This window comes from Leptosomus discolor, chromosome 14, assembly GCF_034619465.1.
Source record: "Leptosomus discolor isolate bLepDis1 chromosome 14, bLepDis1.hap2, whole genome shotgun sequence".
Classification (NCBI taxonomy): domain Eukaryota; kingdom Metazoa; phylum Chordata; class Aves; order Leptosomiformes; family Leptosomidae; genus Leptosomus; species Leptosomus discolor.
Genome location: NC_141404.1, coordinates 6,836,173 through 6,860,225, shown reverse-complemented (window position 1 = coordinate 6,860,225; position 24,053 = coordinate 6,836,173). Strand labels below are relative to the sequence as shown.

Here is a 24,053-nt window from a genome sequence, read left to right as displayed (position 1 = left end):
CCACATGCTATCCTTGGTTAGCAGCTTTGCAAGCAAGATCAGAACCAGATGTGTGAGCAAGCTCTCGCTGAGCAGGGCTTGCTAGCAGTGAGGAAAATAGAACTCCTCCAGAAATAAGAGCTGTCAACTCCTAGAAGGTTACTAAAATAGTCAAAGGACTCAGTTGCCCAAAGGGGCTGTAGAAGCACTCCCCACTGCCTGCTTTTTAAAACCATCAAGGCTGAGCCATTCTGGGTAGTCTCCTTGATTTCTTCACCTCCCTGCTCTCTTTTTGCAAGGCTACTTTCCACCACTGCTCCTATCAAAGTTTGCCGTAATTCATAAGGACCTGAACAGAACGGAATCTACAATACTGGGTGGTTTAAGGTCTTGCTCATTACCAGGCAGCAAGACACACAGTCAGATGGACCACATCAGCCCTCTCACATCAGCGGGAACCTACCTTACTCTGTGTGGAAGCTGGGAAAGACTGCTTGTCCAGACAGCTACACATCCCACTGGAGGTGGGGAAGCACGGCACAGTAAAGGCTGGATTCAGCCCACCAGATTTGATGCACCTGAACTGTTTTACACTCACAGTGGCCTTTGTTGGGCTATATGGTGAAAGCCAGGCTTGTCTGGGGTGTTTTTCATCCAGCAAGTGTAAGATTGATGTACCTGCTAATGCAAGTCCTGAGATCTTCTGGAATAATGGGAATAAACAATTTCATGTTGAAACAGGCTGTGCTGGAGAGAGAGCACAAGCATCAGAACTTCTAGGAAGAGCCATAAAAACCTGTCCCTGTATCATCATCAGTCCCAGGAAACAAAAAACACATCAAGGTCTATCAAGTCCTCTGTACATACACCTTGGACTTCTAGGTGACTTTCTATGAAGCTCCTATTTTCAGCAGTGATCAATTATGCATTTCAAGCCATATGGCGCCTTCATTCCAGAAGGAAGGCATTTTGTATTGAAATCTGTAAGCTAGAAAATTTGCTGCATCCTGACGGAAATGCAGCATTGCCAGCTATTCACAGAAGTAGAACCATTAAGAGGAAGAAAAAAAAAAAAAAAAAAAAAAAAAAAAAAAAAAAAGAGAACCAGAATAAGATTAATCAGACATTCAGTCTCCATTGAAATACCCTGGAAGGGGAAACGGATCCTTGCATGTCCCCTTCCAAACAGTATTTTTTTAATTAATATGGGTTAGAGCTTTGAATTTTTGAGGGACGCCTGATACAATATGCAGCATTCCCAATTTAGCAGAAGGATCTCTTCCAGGAAGGATCTCCTCCAGGTAGAAAAGTAACTACACTCCTCTGGGGCCACTGGATATGCTGTCAGAAGCGACCGCACTCTTGCATACTAGCAGAAGCATCATTCCCTTCCCAGGAATCATGGATGAGAAATGTAGAAACACACTGCTCTCCAGTGGAACCAGAACACCCACGGCACTTTTCAGAGCCTACAGCAACAAGCGACGCTACAGAGGCTTTTTGTATGTGGAGCAGGCTGCTCCCTCTCTTGTAGCCTCATATACCCCAGGTTTAATTCCAGCAGCTTAGTGGAAATGGCATTGCCTCCCAGTGCTCTCCAGGCCTGCTTGGAGAGAGATAACAATGTGGTGAAATACAAGAGGTGCTCTAACTGATCTAGTTCCCTCCCACTGTTAGGGCTGGCTAAGCCGAACCTACAAAAGAGCAAAAAGCAAAAGCTATTTTGGTTGCTGCCACACAGGCAATTAATCACCAGCAAAGGCCAGCAACTCTGTGGTCTCCAAAGGAAACCGAGTGGTTTCACACTCACTGTGTGATGACCAGCTGCAAGGACTTCCATGGCCTTGAAGCAGGCAGGACAAATTGGGAAGAATGGTTTGGAAGAGGACCAAGTGTGAAGGTCAGCTGGCTACACCCATCGTCTGCCTGTAAGTGTGCACAACCCCACATACTTAATTTAGGGGTGCTGGCAGATGCAACCCTTCTGCTACGCCAGGTATCCCACTTCCAGGCAGCAGATAGAGCAGCAATCCTTCCTTAGCAGAGAGGCACAGGCTCATCGCGTCCCAACAAAGGGCTTTGGACCATGGCCAACTTGCAGCCCAAGCACAGGAGGCTCTCTTTGTAGCTTTTCTATGAAAGAACACCTTTTCTTCCTTGTTCTGCAGGTCATTGCAGTTGTTTGGAGAGATACACCTAGAGCTCAAGGTCTCCCGGGAAGACAGACGACGGTTGGCTTGCAGCAATGTTCTTTCTGTAAATAACTGCAGTGATCAAGGTTAAGCTCTCTGTGGTTGAATGGATTCCAGTCTGAGCAAAGAAAGGGCAATGTGTGGGCAGGGCTCTCCTAAGTGCCAACATGCAAAGCTCTGCCGACCCGGAGCCCTCCGCGGACTCCCTGGGACAGGATCCCAAGCAGCAGGGTGCCCACTTACAGCGTCAACAAAGCTTTGCTGAAGAAAAGCTACAGGAAAAACAATTACACCCCCCTCACATATCAATTCCTATTCTTGCGTTAATAGCTGACATAGATCTTCACTCCAACACACTCGACACTTCCTCCTGCTTCGGGCTATCCCTTCCACACCTGTACAACCACATCCGGGCTGGCAGTTCGTACATCAATCCCAGCAAAACCGTGTTTTCACGACTCTTTTCGCCAGCTCCCAGGGTCTGTCACCAGGTGGTGCTCCGTGGCAGCGCTGGTGCGGGCAGCACGCAGGCAGGCTCCTCGCATGAAGATTAATGCACTTGCGTGGGACTCCCCTCGCTCCCGGTGCCACACGCAGCAGAGCAGCTCATCAACTCCAAACAGCTCCATAAAGAAATCGGCGCCCCTGACAAACTGCCTCCCCCACAGCACACACGCCCCAGCTCACTGTTTCCAGAATACAGATTTTTCCCAACCTGGTGTCAAGCTTCTGGAGAGGTTCCTCCTTGGTATAGGAATGGGAAAGATAGCTCCGAGCTTACAGCTGTTGTTTGGCGTGTACACCGCTGCCATTTTAAGGGAGCACAAACCTGGATACCATAAGCAAAGCTAAAATAAAGGTTTTAAACGGAAAGGCTTTAATTAACGATCTGTGTGTTGGCAGGAATAAATTGAAGAGCATGCTGGGACTTCTCCCAGGTGACTCCAGTATGGCAATGACTTGTCCCACCGAGCAAATTGGGAAAATTGTTTGACCCCAGGCTCAGCATTGATTAGCAGCTCGTTTTTCCACCACTTTGCAGCCGCGTTAGACCTCAGTCAAGATCAACCGATGGTCCTCACCAGCTCTGAGCTCACCTGACAGCTCCACTAAACGTATTCTCTTCTCCAGCTAATGCCTTTCAGCCAGTAAATATGTGCCCCTGCCAATTCCCTGAGTTTTCAGCTATCCACTCACAGCCCTTTTCTTGTCCTGGCACGAGAGGGACAGCACTGTGGAGCTGACTCACCCACCGTGCCGCGAGGCAGGATGAAACGTACCCGTGGATCCGGACTGGATGAGGTTATCTTCTTCAGGCTGGTAAAAGGTGCAAAACTCTCATCCCAGCATTCCCTGCCAGGATGGCAGTTACTGTTTCTGCAGTTATTTGGTGAAGGATGAACGTGGCTCAGCAGCACAGTCTGTGCTACGCAGGGTCCTGCTGGCTGCATGGCTGTAGCACCACAGGAGCACTCCGGGCCCACAAGTACCACAGAGCACTGTACACTTCAGCATGCCATGAAGTTTTCTGAAACTGCTTTTTTCCCCCACCATCCCTCATGCAGCAGGTCCAAATTTGGGCCCTGGTCACTATAAACAGAGTGCTCAGCGGGCCCTCCTTCAGCCTGCCATCGGAGACATTTTATTTACATGGCATCTACCTCTCCAGCTCAACAATCAAAATTCAATCACTCAAGACTTCAAAACCTTCACCCCTTTTGCTTTATAATAACATGGGGGACAGAGTTGGTACCCACTGTCTCAGGAAAAACAGAAGTAACTGTTTGGCCAAACGACAGTGCAGAGTAACATCCCAAAGATAACACCACTGATAACAGCCCGGACCACTCCACCGCCGCTGGTGGGTTCTTTCATACCTACCACAGATTCACTTCACCTTATAATATTCAGGGAGCACAGAAGCATGAAATTTGATTTCTTTCTTCTGAAGATGCTGGAGATTATTTTAATAACTCTTACTTGGTATCACTGAAAGAAAGCTCTTGTTCAGTGGTTTAATATAAAGTCTTTTAATATCGGTTTCAGGAATAAAATCTCTGCTTTCTTTTCTATAAATGTACTAATCTCACCAAAGGATATAATTTAAACAGTAGAATGAAGTAGAATAAAAATATGCAGCAGCAAGTGAACATTCTTTTCAAACAGGAATCTGCTCTGAACTATGTGCAGCCTGTTCAATCAGATTAGACCCGAGCAACAATTTAAATCCCAGCTTCAACTATCAGTATGAAGAGCAGAAAATGTTCTTCCACCCCTTCCCGGATCTGCGTGAACAGGTGCACAACGGCGAGCAGCAGAAGCAAAAGGAATAATAGCAGACAGCAGGAAAGGTGAGATATATCCAACGCAGGACACCAAACAAAGGAGAAAGTGCAGAACTGCCTTGGCATACAGTGTGTGTATCGCTGTCCACAGGCCCTGACCCTAAAGGTTGGAGAGCCAGATACACAGAGAAATGATTCACTGTGTTAAAAAGAGAAAGAAAGAAAAAAGCAGTGGGGACTGTGCAGGAAATACAGTAGAAAATAAATCCAGAGGCTTTACACACTTATTGTCAGCTTGAAACATCTTTCTAGGGGACTAACAGGCCAAATTATTTTGGCTTGAACTCGGCATTAATTAAGAAAGACTCATTTGCATTAGTATACACAAGAGAAATACCACTGGCTCTGGTAATTCATGGTTGGGTCCTACAAACACCTCTCAGGGATCTTTAAGACAAACTCAGACCTGATTGCTCATCCACTGCACAGCCTGCTGCATCGCCTTCTCAGTGCACGGGCTGCAGCTGTGCGCTTTGGAAAGAAACACTCCCGTTCCTCGGGAGGTAACTCTTGATCTACCCTGGGTTTCAACAGAAAACATTTGTTTGTAAAAGAATAAAACTACCCAATCACATTTGTCTGTACGTTTCACAGTTACTTAGAACACAAAGACACCATTCCTGTCTCCACATTGATTTCACCATAAAGGTATTAAAAAACCCATATGGCAGCTCTACTTGGAAAAATGAGTACTTACATAATGAAATATTCCCCGTTAAATGAAAAAATTACGTGAACACTGTTGGCACGGTAAATAAAAGCAGAATCACTACCCGACTGGTGCCTGGAACTAGAAATACTCTCCCAACAATGATGAAGGTTAAAAGACTAAAAAATACCCCACCCCAGTATGCAAGTGTTTTCAATAGCAGGGTGAGAAGGAGATGACCCCAAAGATGGGGATTAATACCAGTATTTAACAAAAAGCAATTTGCAAGTACCACAACAGCTTTATTTCCACCTGACAAGTAACTGCTGTAAGCATATTAGTAATGCCCACAAAACATTAATCTGTAGTGCAAGATCTACACAATAAAGGGGGTCTTTTGTTCTTTTTTTGTCTTTTTAAAGTAAGACTTCACTGTTTTTACAGAGACATGGAGAACACTTCAGGCAATAACTGCTTTCTCTAGGTTCTTAAGGATCTTTAAAAGTACACTAGAGAAATTATAAGAAAAAATTTAAAAAATACTTAAGGAGAGTAGACAAAGGCAGCATTTTTGCTCATTCAAAAAAAAAATCTGATTTTAGGAAATTAAACTTCGAAACAAGGTTCCTTCAGGAAACACTTCCCATTGCAATATGAACAGAATGTACAATATGTACTACATTAAGAGTTATGCTTTCCATACACGAGGAGTAAAGTTGTCTGTCTTCATTACAACTTTTCAGGTTTTGCTTCTGATTTTTCATCTATCAGGTCTTTAAATCCCAATTTTTCCAGTGGTTCATTAGCCATAAGTTGCCTAAGTTAAAAACAACAAAAACAACAAAAACATTTTGCAGAACATAGTACACAACCAAGAGAATAGCAGCATTTTCTATTTCATTTAGTATTGTTTACTCTAAAGAAATCCAAGATGTCCACACAGAGCGACGGCTGCTTGGCAAAGCCTCAGAAACATCAGTTTTGGGAAAGCAACATTCAGGGATATTTTTTTTTTTCCTTAACAGTGGTTTTCCAACTCAATGTCTTGTTTCCTGATATTAGAAACTGAGTAAGGGTTTCCTCAGAAACTGATGCAACTCTTGGTTATCTTTAATTAACAGACTGCAAAAGAGCTTCCTAAGATTCTACCTGTGCTGTTTACCAGATTTTTAAGTGCATGTGGTTTAGAACAGCATTCATGGTGCTACTATGCTTTGCTGCAGTGGTTTTCAAAGGGTTTTTATTTGCAGCCTTTCTCACCACCAGCCCACTCAGTGTCTGGATGCATCCCTGTATTTAAGTGCACTTAATAGTGCCCTTCGTGCATTTCCCAAGGAGCTCCCTGACCCACCACTGAACAGAAAGCATAGCAAAGCAATGCAAGGATGGAAACATCCCTAGAAAACCAACCACCAACACTTTTTTCGCTTGGACTGAAGGACAAGTTCAACTTCTAACTTGTAACCACAGCTACAAAAAAAGGAAGAAGAAGGTTTTCATTGAGAAAGGCGGTTGTGCGTAGTGGAAGCTGGCCAAGCCTTGCCGTCGTCCCGCCCTCCTGCTGGATATCCGCACCACACCGAAAACAGAGACCAAGCAAACCGCTGAAGCCACAAAGGACACCTGCTTCTTACAGGGACACAAGCCTCCCGCGTGAACGCCTCCACTGCGCTTCCCCTTCCCCTCCCCGCTGCTTCCCCGCCCCGGGGGCCACCCACGCGGCTACCCCTCAGCCCCCCGCCGCCGGGCCGGGGTACCACTTGCCTCTCCATGCGACACTCCAGGTAGGCCATGGCGCGCTGCCGGCAGGCCCCGCTCTCGTAGCCGCTGTCGCGGAGACACTCCATGAACCGCTCCTTGAAGGCGCTGCACTCTCCTGAAAGAGACAGCGAGGGACCCGCTACCGCCGGGCTCGGGCGGCGGCCCAAGGCCCGCGTCCCCCCGCCGAGCCGGCCCGCGGAGAGCGGGGGGAAGTGGGGCAGGCCCGGCGCTGGGCCGCGGGGAGGCCAGGCCCGCGTTACCGCACCGAAGTGATCCAGCGGGAAGGCGCCCTTGTCCGGCGGCCGCGGTTTGAAGCTTTTGCTGCCGAAGTTCATGGCGGTGGACATGGCGCCGGCGGGGGACCGGAGCGGGCCGGGCCGGGGGTCCCTGCGGTCACACACTCGCCGCCGGGGGGAGCCGAACACCGAGCGCCGCCCGCTCCCGAGAGCGCCGAGCGCATCGAGCGGGGCACGTGACCGCTGCTGCTCCGCGGAGGGGGCGGGGCCACGCCGCTATGGAAACGGCGTTGGCGTTGCTACGGCAACCGGAGCGTTCGCCGGGGGTGGGGGGTGGGCGCGGTGTCGCCACGGTAACGCAATAGGGCCGCGCGGGCGGGGGACGGGAGTAACGTCACTGCCGCAGGCCTCGGCACCCCCGCGCGTCGCCATGGAGACGCCGCCGCTGCCCGCCATGTTGGCCCGGGCCGGGGGGCTCCGGGGGCGGCGGGGCCATAGAGGCGCTTGGGTCAGGAAAGACCTTTAGGGTCATCGAGTCCAACCGTTCACCCGGCGCTGCCAAGGCCACCGCTAAACCGTGTCCCCAAGCGCCGCATCTGCGCGGCTTTTAAAGTCCCCCAGGGGTGGTGACTCCGCCGCTTCCCCCCGGGCAGCCTGGCCCAACGCTTGACAGCCCTTTCCGGGAAGACGTTTTTCCTCATGTCCAATCTAAACCTCCCCTGGCGCAACTTGAGGCCGTTTCCTCTTGTCCTGTCGCTTGTTACGTGGGAGAAGAGACCGACCCCCACCTCGGTACAGCCTCCTCCTGGGCCGTTACAGAGGGCGATAAGGTCTCCCCTCAGCCTTCTCTTCTCCAGGCTGAACAACCCCAGTTCCCTCCCTCAGCCACTCCTCGTAAGACTTGTGCCTGGGCAGCCCCTGTATGCAGGGCTCAATCAACCTCTGCAAATGAAACCATTTTCCTCTCATAAAAACCTTACTGTTGTCCCGAGTCACCTCTGGACTCTCTGAGTGGGAAGGGTGGGAGCGATGGCCATGGGCAGCCTGCCTGCTGAGGGGCAGGGGGCCATGGTTTGTCCTCTTGCTTTTGTTCGTTTGGAAATGAAGGGGGAAAGGGCAAAACTCAGAGCCTGGTGTCAGCTCATCAGTTTGTACAGGATCCAGCCTCATCCACGTCTCCCCCATTTCTACCCAGGAGCCAGAGGTCAGGGCCCAGCAGGAGGCTGGGTTCCTCCTTCCCCTCTGCCATGAAGAACAAGTTCCTCACCCGCCACTGCTGAGCGCTGGGTCTTGGGTTAAAAACACGATTTTCAGGACCCAGTTCTGGCTGGTGGTGTGATCCAAGAGCCCCGGGGATCAGCACACAGAGCTGAGGCACCCCCAAGAGGCACTTCCCTTAGAAATCCAGGAGGATTTTGGAAGAGCCATCCCCATCCTGCTGCAATGATGTGAACTCCACCATCAACTGCCCATGGCAGTAGCGACGTGATTGCTCATCCCTCGTTAATCCTCACGGTTTAACGACCTGACGGACAGCACTGAGTTATTTTATGACTCCTACAAGCAATGGGCAAGCAGGCGGCTTCCCACCACATGGCACGAACACCAATGAGGCCAGTAAAACCAAGTGGTCATTGGCAGATGCTTGGGAAATGGTGAACTTCCAGATCCTCAAATGGATAACCAAGAAAAACACCCCTTTTGCCTGCAGGTTTACAGAACATTCTCTGCAGACCCTCATCTCTCAGCTGGAAAGCGGGATGAGAAATGGCGTTAATTTAACCCACCCGAGTGTTAACTGTGGATTACGCTGTTAGAATCTTTTTTCTTCTTTGCCCATAGCTGCAATGGGTTTAAGATGCTCTTTCATCTGTTTTAAGTTGATTTTCTTTTAATTAAATGACTGAGATAAGTAGAAAGAATTAGAGGCTGGGGAAAAAAAAAAAGAAACAGCTGCAATTGTTAAGGACAGCCATTATGGAAATATTACCTGCAGCCCCATTTAAAGTGTGTTTTGTTCATGCTTTGATTGCTTCCTTATTACAGTTTTCAAATTGTAAATGGAAAATTACACCATGTTCTATTACATAAGTAACTGGTTTACACAGCCTGAAATATAAGGTTTTATTTATTATTATGTTTTCAGGGCTGTGAACAATAGATGTTTTTTATTATACGGTAAATAGCACTTTTCCACTTGACTTCGTTATAACATTTAACAGTAAAAGGGAGATACTCCTCTTTCATAAATACATGCTATAAACTGTCTCCCAGATCTCAGAGGACTGAGCAGCAGAGAAGCAGCTTTGGTTTATCTGGACAAGTTTAACTGAAGTGTCAAGGCACTTGATTTTAGCAAACTGCCCCAATTATGTTCTTTAGTTTCTGGCACAGCGGTTGACTTGTTGATTTGCCATGTGATGAAGGAAGAAATCAAAGAAAAATGGAAAAATTATATGCAGGGATCCATCAGTGCAACTATTCCCAAACAGACAGGGACAGTCCTATGCAAAGGCTATATAAACTTGCTGTATTTTTTTATATCCAAATATTCTGATTACCTATTAATTAACTCAGTGCCTTTCTTTGTAGTTACCCAAATTCAGGTCAGGTATAGCAGCAGGTGTTTGGTTATGCTTACTTAATGTTTTTATTGCCAATGTCAGTTGTATCTTCTAGAGTTTCCTTTAAAGGTACAATCTGTCTTAGAATCCAATACACATGCTTTGGCAGTTTAGTACGTATTTTTCTCAAGGAGATCAAATGAAAACCCCATTAGATAATCAGTGTGAAGAAAAAAAAAAAAATCTCATTTGCAAGTTAAGCCGACCAGTTCCAAAAGTATTCAATAAAAACAGTGCCACAAAGAGCAGTGCCACAAACGGAGGATTAAATGCTTTTCACATACTATTTTTCAAAGAAGTGAGAGACTTTCATGGCACTGTTTCAGTAAAAAGGTGCCCATGGTACAAGAGAGATTAGATAATTTGTAAAATATCCAGTGTTTTACGGTATCTCTAGTCTGGAGTTCTGAGCCCTTTCCAAAAATTAGAAGGCTCAAATTAGAAGCTGCCCAAACTAGGGACGATCTGGGATTTTCCCCTTTCAAGTTACATCGCTTGATAGATTAAAAAAAAAAATCCTTTGCTTGAATCAGAGCTGTTAGTCATTAATTGTGGACTAAAGAGTCACTAATTATGGACTAAAGTAACACTTAAAAAATGTTTGCTCTTTTACAGTGTTGTCGGATCTCACTGAAAATTTATCCCACTATTGGTGCTTACCAGTCATTGGTACAAATGTACCTTCAGAAGGAGTCTTTACGCACTTAGCATTACTTTTGGAAGCACCAAACTGAACAACACATCAGAGCAGAAACTTTGTTCCTTTTTATGGACAGGATAAAGTCCAGGACTTTCATTGTTTTCTCTCTCTCACCATGCTGCGTCTTTTAAAAGCCTACAGATTCAAATTATCAGATAGTTAATATGAAAATAATGTATTGACAAGCCACAAAAGGCTTTGACTAAAGTACTAGGGGGTTTTGTAGCTTGACTCGGGATAGCTGTAAGAAATTAATCAGCCGAACAAGACCAAGCACATTCAGACACTGGAATTTGTGCCCTTGAGACTGCTGTTCCCAGCCCAGGCACAGAACACACCTCAGAGAAACATCCTTCCAGAATCACTCATTCCTACGCCTCACCCTTGCGCAGAGAGCACGCCGCCAGCTCTTACATAAGGTCTCTTAATACATCACTGCCACGAGCTGTTGTAAACCATTTTTCTCCCTTTTAATTCAGGTTCCTAGACAAGCAAAAATGCAGAATATTGCCAGAATAGTCTGGGGAATGGGGATTTCTGTTGCGGATGATTAATGAAATGTTATTGGTTTGCACTTACAGGGAAATCATAGTTTCATGCCAGTAAGGTCAGGGCCTTAATATGTTATGTGCTCTACCAAGATGTACAGAATGATAGCTCATTTTCTGTTATGACTGAGCCAAAGCCTCATCAGGTTAGAGGGGAATGTGGTAGAAATGGTAACACTGTGCTGAAAGCCAAAGCAAACTCTTTTCTTACATTGCCAGCTGCAACTGTGATATATCTAAATCCACATCTCTATCTGCATCGAAACAGGGGGCCCAAAAGTGAAATGCTGGGACCCTGGCTCTGTGGATACCTAACAACTATTCGTCCTTCGTGGTATGCCCCAAACTGCCCTTGGATTAATATAATTTCTGCAGTACTGTGCTGAGGTGGACTGAAGCTAGTGACAAAAAGGTCCTTGGAGCTATGTCGAGTCATTTGATCAATTCAGTTGTATTTTGAAAATAAATTCTTCATAGCCTGACCTCCTCAATACTGATTTCCCAGGTCAGGATGCCTTGGCTGGTTGATGTAAGTGCGGGGTCTGGAAGATCATGCTCTGGCTATAGTCCCAATGGATTTTGCTGTAAATATTTTTATAGACATGCATATTATAAAGTACATCACCAGCACCAAATCCCAGGATCTCCCTTGTATTTTATCACTGAGTGAGACTCATGAAGGATTGACATCTATTCAGTCCAAGAACAAGGCCTCTGAAAGCAAGAAAGTTCCTGAGAACGGTTTATTGCTAAAAGGGATAAATGCTTAACACAAGTGGGAAATACTGTCACCTTAGGCTCTGCACAGAGGCATTGCACAAATAGAATCATAGAATCACTAAGGCTGGAAAAGACCTCCAAGATCATCAAGTCCAACTGTCAACCAAACACCACTGTGCCCACTAAACCATGTCCCAAAGTGCCACATCTATACGTTTTTCGAACGCCTCCAGGGATGGTGACTCCACTATCTCCCTGGGCAGCCTGTTCCAATGTTCGACCACTCTTTTCAGTAAAGAAACTTTTCCTAATGTCCAATCTAAACCTCCCCTGGTGCAACTTGAGGCTATTTCCTCTTGTGCACAGCTTTTTTAATTTTCTTCTCCCAGTGTTCAGACCCATCACATACAATCTTTCAGCTCAGAATATGGAAAAAACCCAAGAATCTTTCATTGCAATTTTGCAGTGAAAGAATGATTTTTAAAAGTATTTTTCAGGAGTCTTTCTTCCCAAAGTAGATGTGCAACATGCACTGATTTGACAGATAAATGAAAAGAAATCCAGTACAAGTTATTTGTATTAAAATGAGCACAGCAAACACTCGAGCTATCACTACCCTGTAGTGATCCTATAGAAATACCGATTTGCAGGATGGAAAGAAGCAGGTGTAATCCAATAAAACAATGAAAATTGTGAAACAATTATGAAAAATGGAAAGAGGTCAAAGTCGGAAAGCTTTTGATTTCTTTTTGCGCTGGCATTTGTCAAGGTGAGCTAAATCCATTAGTAAGGAGCAGCTTGAGTTTTAACACATCTGAGTCTTTAAAAATGTTAATGTTTAATAGGTTATGCTCATGCTTTATATATCCCTGATAACAATGCCCAGGCTGATAGGCATCTCTTGAGGTTGTAAATCAGTGGCAGAGGCTTGCAAGACACACAAGCACCGGGTGTTCACTCTCATGGTTTATTATGTTATCAGAAAGCATTGACTGAATTATGGCCTTATAACAGCTCTTTCTGTGCATTATCCTGCTGTTACTGTAGTATTGTTAACCTATGTCCCATTAGAAGATTGTATGTCCTTCTTCAGAGGAGAACACAGAAGTTAGATGACTCTGTGGCTGTTTAATGTACAGGCTCATTTTCTGGGAGGAACTGATTATTTCCCTGAGCTATGCTCATGAAATCTGCTTACCTGCAGATGATATCAGGTCTGGCTTGGGCTGGTAGAAAGACAAGGACATGTGAGCAAGGAGCAACGTTTTCTGCCCAGTTCTGTGTGGGATGCCACACCTGCAAGCCAACAACTCAGTTGTAGGCTGTGTTCAGGATCTCATGATATGTGAGGAAGAAATGGAGGCGAGGACATGACGTTAGTTGTATTTTAAAACTGCAATGATTCTCTCCCGCTGGAGAACTCATCTGTCATTTCCCACAGTGCATGCATCAGCCCAGCAGGTTGCAAGTCCATGGGCTCATTACTTGAGAAAGGATTTCACCCTGTATTATCACCGGGTACAACCTGAAGCTTTAAACAATCTGAAAGCCCTTGAGTAGGCAATCTTGCTTTCTATGGCAGTAGCCAGCTCTACTCTAACAGAGCAGTGGTGGCTCTATGTAAACAGAAACAATACATTTCCTCCATTGGCACCCAGCTGGGCCCGTGTAGGGTTTTCTTCTCATTCGTACTGTATCTTATAAAGTCTCAAGAGTCCCAGTGGTCACACCATTTGCACAGAGGAGAGTCTGGCAGAACAGGATATTCTTGGAAATGTCTGGGAGAAGAGGGCACAGACCAAGACCTCATAGTTGTGCAGCAAGTCTTGAGATGGACATGACCATCCATTGCTGTCCTTTCTTTGCCTGCCCCACCTAGTCCTCTTCTGCACAGGGTAATTCCCACTAGTGAAAACCTGCACTCCTGATAACAAGCCTTGGAGAACAGACAGACGTGCAGGCACCTTTTTCATGTTAATCTAGTTAGAGTTTATTGATTCCCCTTGCCTTCAGCTAATGTACTTTTATTATTATTAATAAATAATCATCATTTTTCCATCCATGGAGCCTGCGCCCAGGAGCCTTGGAGGATTCTAGCAAAAATATTATTAAAACTAAAGATTTCTAGAGGGTTGAACAGCAGCACAGGGAGCAAAGTATCCCCACTGGAGAATATGTGATGGAGCATCAGATCGGCTTCTTGCCCCAGGGCCACCATTTAAAACTGTGGCCTCCTGTTCATGATCACTCTGCTTTGTTATCATGCCCCAAGGATGCAAAGGGTGAGGGTGGCTCCTGGGGAGCTGTCGCCCAGGCAAGCGGGCTCTTGCAGGACCCTGCCCTGGCATGGTGCATGACTCAGTGCACCTGAAGTGCCGAAGGTGTTGCTGTGTGCTCCTGCTGGCTGGCAGCCCCTCTGTAGTAGCTGCCCAGGCAGCCTCTGTCCTCTGCCTGGCCAGCTGCAGAGACTGATCCTCGCTGCTCACGGATTGCAAAGATCCAGGATCTCTTTTCCAATCTAGACAGAAGGATTGCGTGGAGGTGACGGTTTCTCCTAAAGGATTGCATGCTTCTGCTCATAAACAGACAGGACAGCTGGGAAGGAGTCATCACCGAACTCAGAGACAGAGACGGACATCCGGGCACACAATCCTCTGGACAGCGAGCTGCAAAGTAGTGACTGAAGTGCTTTCAGGGGTATTTTGAGATTGCCATTAGAGGATTTTTGGGACAAAGATCAATAACAGCATCAGCAATGAAAACATCATGTTGCTCAAAGAGGTGACTTTACTGGGGTGGCAGGAAAGCAAAGAGAATCAGAGGTGTCACCTGTAAGTAGACCTACTCCCGTCTGCAGTCCTGAATTAGCACTTCTTCATGGCACCACTGTTCCATCTCCTCCTTGGTCAGCCTTGTCTTTCCTGAGGACTTCCTTGCCAGCTGCACCCAGAGCCATGCATTATTGTGGGCTTTCCCTCATATGTTCTGCTTCCTCCATTGCATCACCAGTGGTCCAGCTCAGTCCTGTGACCTGGCACTGTCACAGCAATCCAGCACGGGTCCTGTCCTTTATTTCTGCCCTTGAAATCACGTAGACCACAACATGCCCATAACACAGATTTTTACGGGAAAACAAACACTTTTCCCCTGTGTTGTAGATGAAATAGGAGCTCCAGATTAAGATAATCCATGTTCCAGAATAAAATAGGGTGCTTTATTTGGCAGGGAAAAAAAGTACATCTGGTCTAAATGGAAGTAAACAAGATCTCAGAGTCCTTTTCTCTGTGTAAAGCCACTTCCCCAGAAGGTGTGTTCAGGCAATGACAGAAGGGCTATAAAGGGACCCCAAGATGCTCATACCCACACTTTGACCTAGACATGGTCGTACAGAGTTTGCTGCAGTACGTGGGCTCTAGCTCGCTGCTCTATTTGGCAGCAGGGCTGGTTGCTCTCCTTTACGTTCTCACCAGTTTGAAGAAGTCGGTTTGCAGTTTGCCTCCTGGGCCACGACCTCTTCCTCTGATCGGAAACTTGAATGTCGTGGACCTGAAAAAGCCGTTCCAGTCGCTGACAGAGGTAGGGTCTGAATAAGCAGGCAGGAGGAAAACGTGTAATTCCTGAAGCGACAAATGCAACTAGGGAAATGGAGATGTGATTGTGTTTGCATGGTGTGGAGGGCAGAAATGAGATATTTGGTGTACACGCAGGCTGGCAGAGTGACTTTACCTTCAGAGGTATACACACATATACATGCATTTATATATAAATATAATGCACACATTTCTTCTTTTATACACACACAAGTATAGACGCTCATCCCTTGCAATCAGCTCCATATTGTTGGAATTTCAAGCCCCTCAGAGGCTGCAGGTAGGAGGCTCAAATTGGGCCAGTCTGCTGACAGATCAGGAGTATTTGCCATCAAGAGATGTCTCAGTGCAGACAGACCTCTCTCACTGAAGGCAGGTAGGACAGAAGAAAAGGAGGATGGAGGGAAGGAAGAAAGAGAGGATGGAAGGAAGGATGGAAGGAAGGAAGGGAGGGAGGGAGGGAGGGTTGGTATCATCCCCACAGCAGAGGAAAAGGGGTCATATGCACATTTATTTCTGAAGCTGATTATATCCCTGCAATGCAAAGCTCAACTCTGCCTTCTCAACCCTTCCCCTGCACACACACACTGGCCAGGGTTATTTAAGACTTGAGGCGTGACTTTTATACGTCTAGGTAAACAAATTGCTTTTTCTTATGCAGCTCCATGGATACATTATTTCTAAAAAATACTTAAATATTATAAATCCAGGTGCAATGTTTGTTTCAGAAAGTGTCTGCTGCATTCCCATAGGGAGGTGGGAACAATTCAATGTGAATTCAGATTTCTCCTGGTTGCTGTAGAGACGGTTGAGGTGCCGTGAGTGACCTGACACAAAGCCTGTGTATGTGTTCACTGGACACTACGATGGGGGAAACCCAGTCCCCAGTGAACTCCTTCAGGCACGTGAAGAGCCACAGTGAGGGGGCAGTGCAGACACCAAAATTCTCCAGTTAGTCGTAAAAGAAAGGGCATCCTGAGCTGCAAAAGTACAGAATAGCAGTCATGCAGCATTCATCTGCCTTGATTTACAGTGCAGAGGATTGTGCAGAGCATAGTTTTGATGAGCTTCTGGTCCTGAGCTCCCATCTGATCATAGGTATGTTTGTTTTGGCAGTACTTGGGGATTTTATCATACAAATGTCACGTGAAGGCACCAGACTCATTTCCTATAGTCTGCCAAGCAGCTTTCTTTAGGCTTTCAGGCCTGACACATCCAATACTTGTGTTGCTGAGAAAAAACAGAGTTGATGCCAAGGAGTACTAATGCAAAGAAATGACCAAAGGAAGGCTAGGAGGCGGCTGTGATTCCCTGCCCCTGGCTCTGCCCCACACTCTGTGAGCTGTCAGTGGTGAAAGAACCAGTGTTAATGTTATCTCGCAAGCCGTCAAACCACCGTTTCATGAAAACAAATTCAATTTGTCTGGTGTAATAACAGGAGCTGCTTCTAATCTGAAATTCAATTTTCAGAATGTATCTAATGCATAGCAAATGGTAACCCAGGCACATCGGAAACAAGAAGACATTTGGAGTGGATGGCTTGCAGAGTGTTTAAACGAAGTCTAAAATACCAAGTGAATGATTAGAGTGTCAAAGCCACCCTTTTGTGTAACAGATGATTCATATTTAATTTGCTATAAAAGCCTAGAGCTCCTGTGACATTATCTACAAGAATGTGCTTCCTAGTTGGATTCAAGTTTCTGGTGGCCAGCAAATAATTTTGCGATGACTGCAACACTACGCACCTTGCCATAATTAGAGACAAGTGCTGTCCTGAAAGAAAGAGTTATTGTCTAACTTTGTTTTTGTAGTGTTTGTGGCTTCAGCCTCAAAGATATGTGCACGCCCGCTTGCCTCAGGTCAACAGCATTAAAATAAACAGGCCTGCCTGCTACAGCATTTTCTAACCAGCCTCCGAATGGTAGTATCGCTATGCTGGCCTGTTACTGCAGAACAGCACAGGAATGCAATGGCATTTTATTGACTTCTCCGATAGGAGCAGTGATAGCAGACACCTTGTTGTGCAAACAGGGCTCAAGCAGAGATGCTGGCAATTGATAGCTGTTGCTCATTACTTGCATTACTGCAGCACCTGGAGACTTCAGGCAGGGCTGGGAGGTTCCTTTGGGGCTAGAAACTACCTAGGGTGGCTAGTGCTAGTGTTTGGGTGCAGATCTGGTTTTGAATGAATGTATTTATTTATCTTGACAGCTCTCCAAGATACATGGCAATGTCTTCACTGTGCATTTTGGACCCAGGAAAGCTGTAGTACTGGCTGGATACGAAACCATCAAGGATGCCCTTTTAAATCATGCTGAAGAATTTGGAGAGAGGGCAGAAATACCCATATTTAGAAAAATGACACAAGGAAATGGTAAGCAACCTTTTGGTTGGTTAGTTTTTGTAGTTTGTCTATGTTCATTACATTCTGACAGCAGAGAGTATCATCCTCTTACAGATTGCTTTTTGTTTATATAAGTGTATCAAGCAGCTTTGTTACCAGTGTGCAAGAAGGCCTTACAAATGTCTATTAACCACAGGTAACATAAGGATGTTACACCTTTATTTTAGGCATAGCATTTAGCCATGGAGAGCTATGGAAAACTATGAGAAGATTCACCTTGTCCACACTGCGAGATTTTGGAATGGGAAGGAGAACCATTGAGATCCGAATCCTGGAGGAAGTAAATTCCCTTATCAAATATTTTGAATCCTATCATGGTAAGTGTCAAGATTTTAATCCAGAGACAGAAAGCATGTTTAGCAGAACAATAAAGATTAATGAAAGTTTAACTCTGACCAAATGGTATCTCATGGTTAAAGTTCAGCATATGCTGAAGTAGGTTATTCAACTGAGGCCTTAAAACATTGAAACTGAGTCTGGGTGGAGAATGGGTTTTTTCTTTGGGAGCTCAGGACTACATTTCCGTTGGAAACCAGACTGAAATGAGCATAATCACATCGTCATTTATTTTCATTTCTTGAAATATAGGGAAACCATTTGATACGAAGATGATACTCAACAATGCTGTATCCAATGTCATCTGCTCTATATTGTTTGGAGAGAGGTTTGAGTATGATGATCCTGTATTTCTAACTTTGCTGAAGCTGATAAATGACAATACTAAGTTGTTGGGCTCCCCTATGGTGCTGGTAAGAGCTTGACTTTATGTTTTAGCTTTTAGTTTTTTGGGGGATAGCCAGTTGTCTGTGTTTGTCCTCTTGGCCTCCCACATCTTGCTTCTTGAGAACAAGGACATTATCAGCCAGCCAGCCTGTACAGAACACATCTGCGGTTCTGTATCCGCAAGGCACAGATTCCCAGGCCCCTGTGCGGAGTCTGTGAAGCTTATTAGTAAAAGAAAAAAAAAAAAGTCTTCACAAAAGGAACTATTTTACCCTCTTTGAAGAGCAGAAGCACAATACGTCTCTCATATAAGAGATTGGCCCTGAAATGCCATCTCAAATTCTGATGCCTTGTATTACACCTTCAGCAACTCTTTTAGTTCTGCCTCCCCTAGAACCAGGTTTGACAAACCTCTTTCCCTTTTATTTTGGCCACTGAAACTCAATTTTAGCAAACTAACAGCTGATATAAACCCGTTCCTTCCTGACACAAAGCTTCTGCTTTGAACACCAGTGGAGTTGTCTTTCTGACATGCACTGAGGTCTGCAGCTGGCTGTAACTCTAGATTAGCTAAGCCCCAAAAAGCACCACCTGAGCACAGCTCAGAGTTACACACTGTGTACAGACACTCTTCCGGGACGAGGCACCAGCTAACCGCTAACGGCGGGTGTTTGTTTAACTGTCTGGTAGGACAGCCAGGGGTATCCTTGAACATGTGGACAGCTCTTATGGGATGATGGGGGTGACACCTTGCTTTCTCCTGACAGCACCTATGTCCATATGACATACTGCAATGCTGTGCTCAGTCCAGCTCCTAGGAACAGTGTAGCTGGATTAGCTCCGTGCTGTGCCTAAGCTAATTGGCTTGGAAAGCACCATGTAGACACAGCAATATTGTCTGTCTGTGGTGATGGCCAGTTCAAGTCCCTTCTGCTGCCATAGGGTGTGACACACCTGAGGGCTTTCCCTGGAATAAATACAATGCTCACATTCCCATCTTTCATGTCTGAGACACTGTCTCAGCTGATGAATATCCCAAAAGTCATGGCAAGGACTCGTGCAGAGATACAGCAGACAGAACACTATTTCTGCTGCAGTTCACAGCTGCTTGAACTATACAAGTGAATGTGTGGGAATTACAGGCTGAAATGTCTGGGCATGGGACGTGGGACCAGCAGTGTGATTTGAGATACTAGTGCGTGTTCAAAAACTCCAATTAACAGTAAGACTTCTCTTGCTCCACAGTTATATAATTTCTACCCATCTCTTGGATTTCTCTCTGGAGCTTCCAAGACTGTGCTACAAAATGTCAGTGAACTGAATGCTTTTCTCCAGAAGCTCTTCCAGGAACACAAAGAAGAATTTAATGAAAATAACTTAACAGGCTTTGTTGATGCCTTTCTGATGAAGCAACAACAGGTACTTTAAAGCTAAGTCTCAGAGTCTTTCTGTTCTCTTAGCTCTGACTTATTATTAGGACTGACCATCTGTCAGGGACTGGCAGTGAGTGGAAAGAGAAGAACTGCAGTGCACAGAATTTGTCAAAGCCATGCTGTACTCACTCCATAGCTCCACTGAAACTGCTGGTGAAAGGGCTCTAGTTGTCAAGATGTCACATGTGAGTGAAATAAGTTACCACTCAGCACACGTAAGGAGGACATCATCCCAAACCTTTCTGCAAGAATTGTACAGTGATAAACTTCATTGCAGTAATTGAATTCCAACTAACCTAGTATCACAAAGTCATAGAATCAGGCAATCATAGAATAGTTTGGGTTGGAAGGGACCTTTAAAGGTCCAACTCCCCTGCAGTAAGCAGGGACATTTTTAGCTGGATCAGGCTGCTCAGAGCCCCATCCAACCTGACCTTCAATGTTTCCAGGGATGGGGCTTCCACCACATCTCTGGGCAACACGTTCCAGTGTTTCGTAACTCTCATGGTAAAAAATTTCTTCCTTATATCTAGTCTAAATTAGCCCTCTTTTAGTTTAAAACCATTACTCCTTGTCCTGTCACGGAGTCCCCTATCTAGACCTGGGGATTACACGTACGCTTGGGACCAGACAAAGTCCATACAGCATAGGCCCTAATGCTAAAATACTAAACATTTATTTTCCCAGAGCCTAGAAAGTCACAAAAAGCTAAAATGCAGCTAAAAATAGTAGCAACACAGTCGTATATTGCTATCACTTGCTATAGAACTTATGGCCATCACCTGTATGTTTTGAAGGAATCAAAGAAACCCCACACTATGTTTGACAACGGAAACCTGTTGTTTTCAACCCTGGACCTCTTTGCTGCTGGGACTGAGACTACTTCTACAACTGTGCGCTGGGGTCTTCTTCTGATGATGAAATACCCAGAAATTCAGAGTAAGGCTGAGAAGTCCTCTTGTACAATATACTGTTGCATGCTTAAGGCTTTGGTTGTGGAAGGGAGTGAAACTCATTCTGTGTTGTCTAGAGTAATTATTCTCAGTACCCTGAGAAAGAGATAACAACCGTTGACTTTACAAAGGAATTTTATTCAGCTTGATTGCAATAAACCAGCCCAGCCAAGTGGGATAGGGTAAAGGCCAGTCTACAGTTACAGGAAAACTCCCCCATCGTTATTCTCCTGCAGGCTATGGGCTTACGTCACTAAAGGTCTCCTCAGGAGCTGATTCTGATCTGGTTTCTGTTGAAGGCTATGGGGTAACAAAGGTGTGTAATCAGAATCAGGCATGGGCTGTACTGTAGTGACTCCATTCAAACCCCCTCGGCCCAGCAACAAACCCGAAAGAACCATGCCATGCCCTGACTTACCCACTTCTACTCTTCCCAAACCCTCAGTTTTCCCTTTTTTTCATCTTGGCCAAACTGGAGGCCACTTCAGTTGCCAGATAAGAGGGTTATCAGCTCCTTAATCCTTTCCTCCCTCTAAGGAAAGATTCAGGAAGAAATGAACCATGTCATCGAACCGGGAGAGCTGCCTAAGTTGGAGGACCGGAAAAAAATGCCTTATACAGATGCAGTGATACATGAAATACAAAGGTTTGCCAATATTGTCCCAATGGGAGTATCACGATCAACTCCTACCGATGTGAATTTCCAAGGCTATGTGATTCCTAAGGTGAGCTTTGAGGCTAGCAGCTCATGCTGCACATATTCCTTACAGTTTTATTTAAAGCAGACAAGAAGAAAAATAGGAAAATCTAAAGACACTGTGATGTGTGGTTTAATCTATTATGTGATGCTTTGTCTTGGATCCAGGATAGCTGTTACAAACACGCACTGGACTGCGGTCTGTTACAGCCGTACAGAGAATTTAATTAAATCACACTGGTTTGAATCTCTTTTATGCCAAATGTGGAAACTGTACTTCAGCATCTTTCTTGAAAGATCTGACTGTAACAAGGGAATATTTTGTGGTCCAGAAAAAGAGCAGCAGCTACTGATAACAGGCAGAGCCACAGTGGGGCAGGGAAGCATCACCCCGTTCTCTTTGCCATGGCTTAGTCTTATTTACCTATTCATATTAGAAAAAAAAAAAAAGCAGCCTGGCTCGACTAGAGGAGTGATCTGCTCTAAACAGCTACCGTGAGTTTCTTTGATCCGTTTCAGGGTACAGAGATTATTCCACTGCTGACCTCCGCTCTGAATGATGAGTTACACTGGAAAACCCCGGATCAGTTCAACCCTTCCCACTTCCTGGATGCTGATGGGAACTTCGTTAGGAGAGAGGCTTTTATTCCATTCTCCATAGGTGAGAGCGGCAATGTGTGCACCACCTGGGGCTAGGCTAATGGCACAGTTCCCACCGATTCCAGGAAAGTATGAACACTGGGGACATAGAACATAGGATAAGGGATTTCTGGTCATTTGTCCTGTCCACCATTGCTGTAGTTAACGAGATCTTCCAAGGAAGATCTGAGAGACACTCATTTACCCATAGTCACTGAATGGTCTCACATACCAACAGGCTTCTGTGTGGTTTGGGACCAAGTCATCAGCACCTGTAATATATAGAGAGAAGGAAGGAAAAATTTCCTACCTCAGCAGCTTGCTATTATGGACCGTACATCCAGTTTAGAAGGCCTCAGACACCAACACCAACTTGCAGTGCTGACCATGTACTTCTCTCCTGGTTGTTTTCAGGACGAAGGGCTTGCGTTGGAGAAGGCCTGGCCAAAATGGAGCTGTTCCTCTTCTTTGCAGGCTTGCTCCGCAAATTTATTTTCCAACCCCCTCCAGGAGTGGATAAGTCAGACCTAGATCTCACTGCTGATGTCGGCTTCACCTTGAACCCCATGCCTCACCTGGTTTGTGCTGTGCCCTATGAATGATCAAACAACATGGAGTTAGAGTAGCGAACACTTCAAGCTTGAAAGCAAATCTAGTTCTAGGGGAAAAAAGCTGTCTGTACCTGAGCTTTAGGGGAAGGAAGACACTGGGCACTGCTATTTTTCTCTCATTCGTACCATTCTTTCCAACAGCTCTTGCGGTGTCTGTATAATGCAAATCCTTCAGAGTACTGCTCTCAGAAACAGTGTGATTCATTCCTGGTACGACACATCAGAGGTGCAGCTTTCAGGGCTGTTTGAAAGAATGGAATGGCTTCAAGCCCCCTCTATAGAGGTAGCCCATCAGAGGCTCTCCCCTGAGAGCCTCCACGGGGAATTTCGCAGCCTGAAGTCCAAGCTTTATAGCAGAGCTTATTATCAATGGCGCAGCTGGAGACAACAGACACTTAATGGATCTAGAAATCTCCCCTGAACGGTTATTCAGCTGAGCCTCAGACTGAGCTTCCATTGTGCGACACAACCTGCCTTATCTTTATTACAGTCCCAGACACAAGGGTGTAACATGGGCTGATGCCAAGAGCCAGGCACAGGACAGTTATCAGAAAACATCTAAGTGTTTTGGGAAGTGGGTTCATGCCAGCTCACACTAGGCACTTTATGCTGAAGAGCCTATACACGATGGGGCCAAACTAGCAGCTTTCTGCTTCTACCAAGGAAGGCATTTCTACAACTCCCGCACCTCTGCCGGCTTCATGCTGGCTCTGGCACCTGTCCAATCCCTTACTGGTCCATTTTAGATCTCTAAACTGGCAGAAAATGACTAGGCACAGAAAGTGAAGAGTTTCTGAATCAGCATAACTGAAGCTGGACACAAACCTGAGGCATTGTGAGGGCGATGCAGCCTGGGGCTGGGCAGCAGGACTGCCACACTCCCATCAGAGACCTGACGGAGGCTCAACCCTCTTCTCCACTTGCACCTTAGGAGCTGTAGTTGCTTTCTAGATCCTCTCTACCCTCCACAGAGAGAGAGAGGATCCTTCAGTGGATGATTCAACTGCCATAAGGTCTGAATTGCTCACTCTCTTCACTGACTGCGGGGTGAACCATCATCCACAGGTTCCTAATTCAAACTTCAGTCTCATGTATCAGGTGTGTTGGGCTGAATAGGGACAATATTTTCCATTTAGCTGAAAATGGGGCTTCAACTCTTTAGAAAATGTTGTTGTCCATCTTCACCTCTACACCAGATACACAGCCCCTGGCATTTCACACTGTCCTCCTCTCCAGACATTCTTTGTGT

At 45.7% G+C, this 24,053-nt stretch overlaps 2 protein-coding genes across 2 annotated transcripts; one reads left to right on the top strand and one right to left on the bottom strand.

The window, feature by feature from the left end:
- Nucleotides 1-4,185: 4,185 nt before the first annotated feature.
- Nucleotides 4,186-7,296, bottom strand: COX19 (cytochrome c oxidase assembly factor COX19). Its single transcript, XM_086473045.1, has 3 exons — nucleotides 7,192-7,296; nucleotides 6,930-7,041; nucleotides 4,186-5,982 (listed from the first exon to the last, which is right to left on the bottom strand). The coding sequence occupies exons 1-3, from the start codon at nucleotides 7,271-7,273 to the stop codon at nucleotides 5,895-5,897; spliced, it is 282 nt and encodes a 93-aa protein (XP_086329171.1). The 5' UTR covers nucleotides 7,274-7,296; the 3' UTR covers nucleotides 4,186-5,894.
- A 7,836-nt stretch (nucleotides 7,297-15,132) lies between these two features.
- Nucleotides 15,133-22,795, top strand: LOC104344889 (cytochrome P450 2K4). Its single transcript, XM_009949152.1, has 9 exons — nucleotides 15,133-15,330; nucleotides 17,556-17,718; nucleotides 17,916-18,065; nucleotides 18,337-18,497; nucleotides 19,717-19,890; nucleotides 20,702-20,843; nucleotides 21,395-21,582; nucleotides 22,074-22,215; nucleotides 22,608-22,795. Exons 1-9 carry the CDS (start codon nucleotides 15,133-15,135, stop codon nucleotides 22,793-22,795), a joined length of 1,506 nt encoding a protein of 501 aa, XP_009947454.1.
- Nucleotides 22,796-24,053: the final 1,258 nt, after the last annotated feature.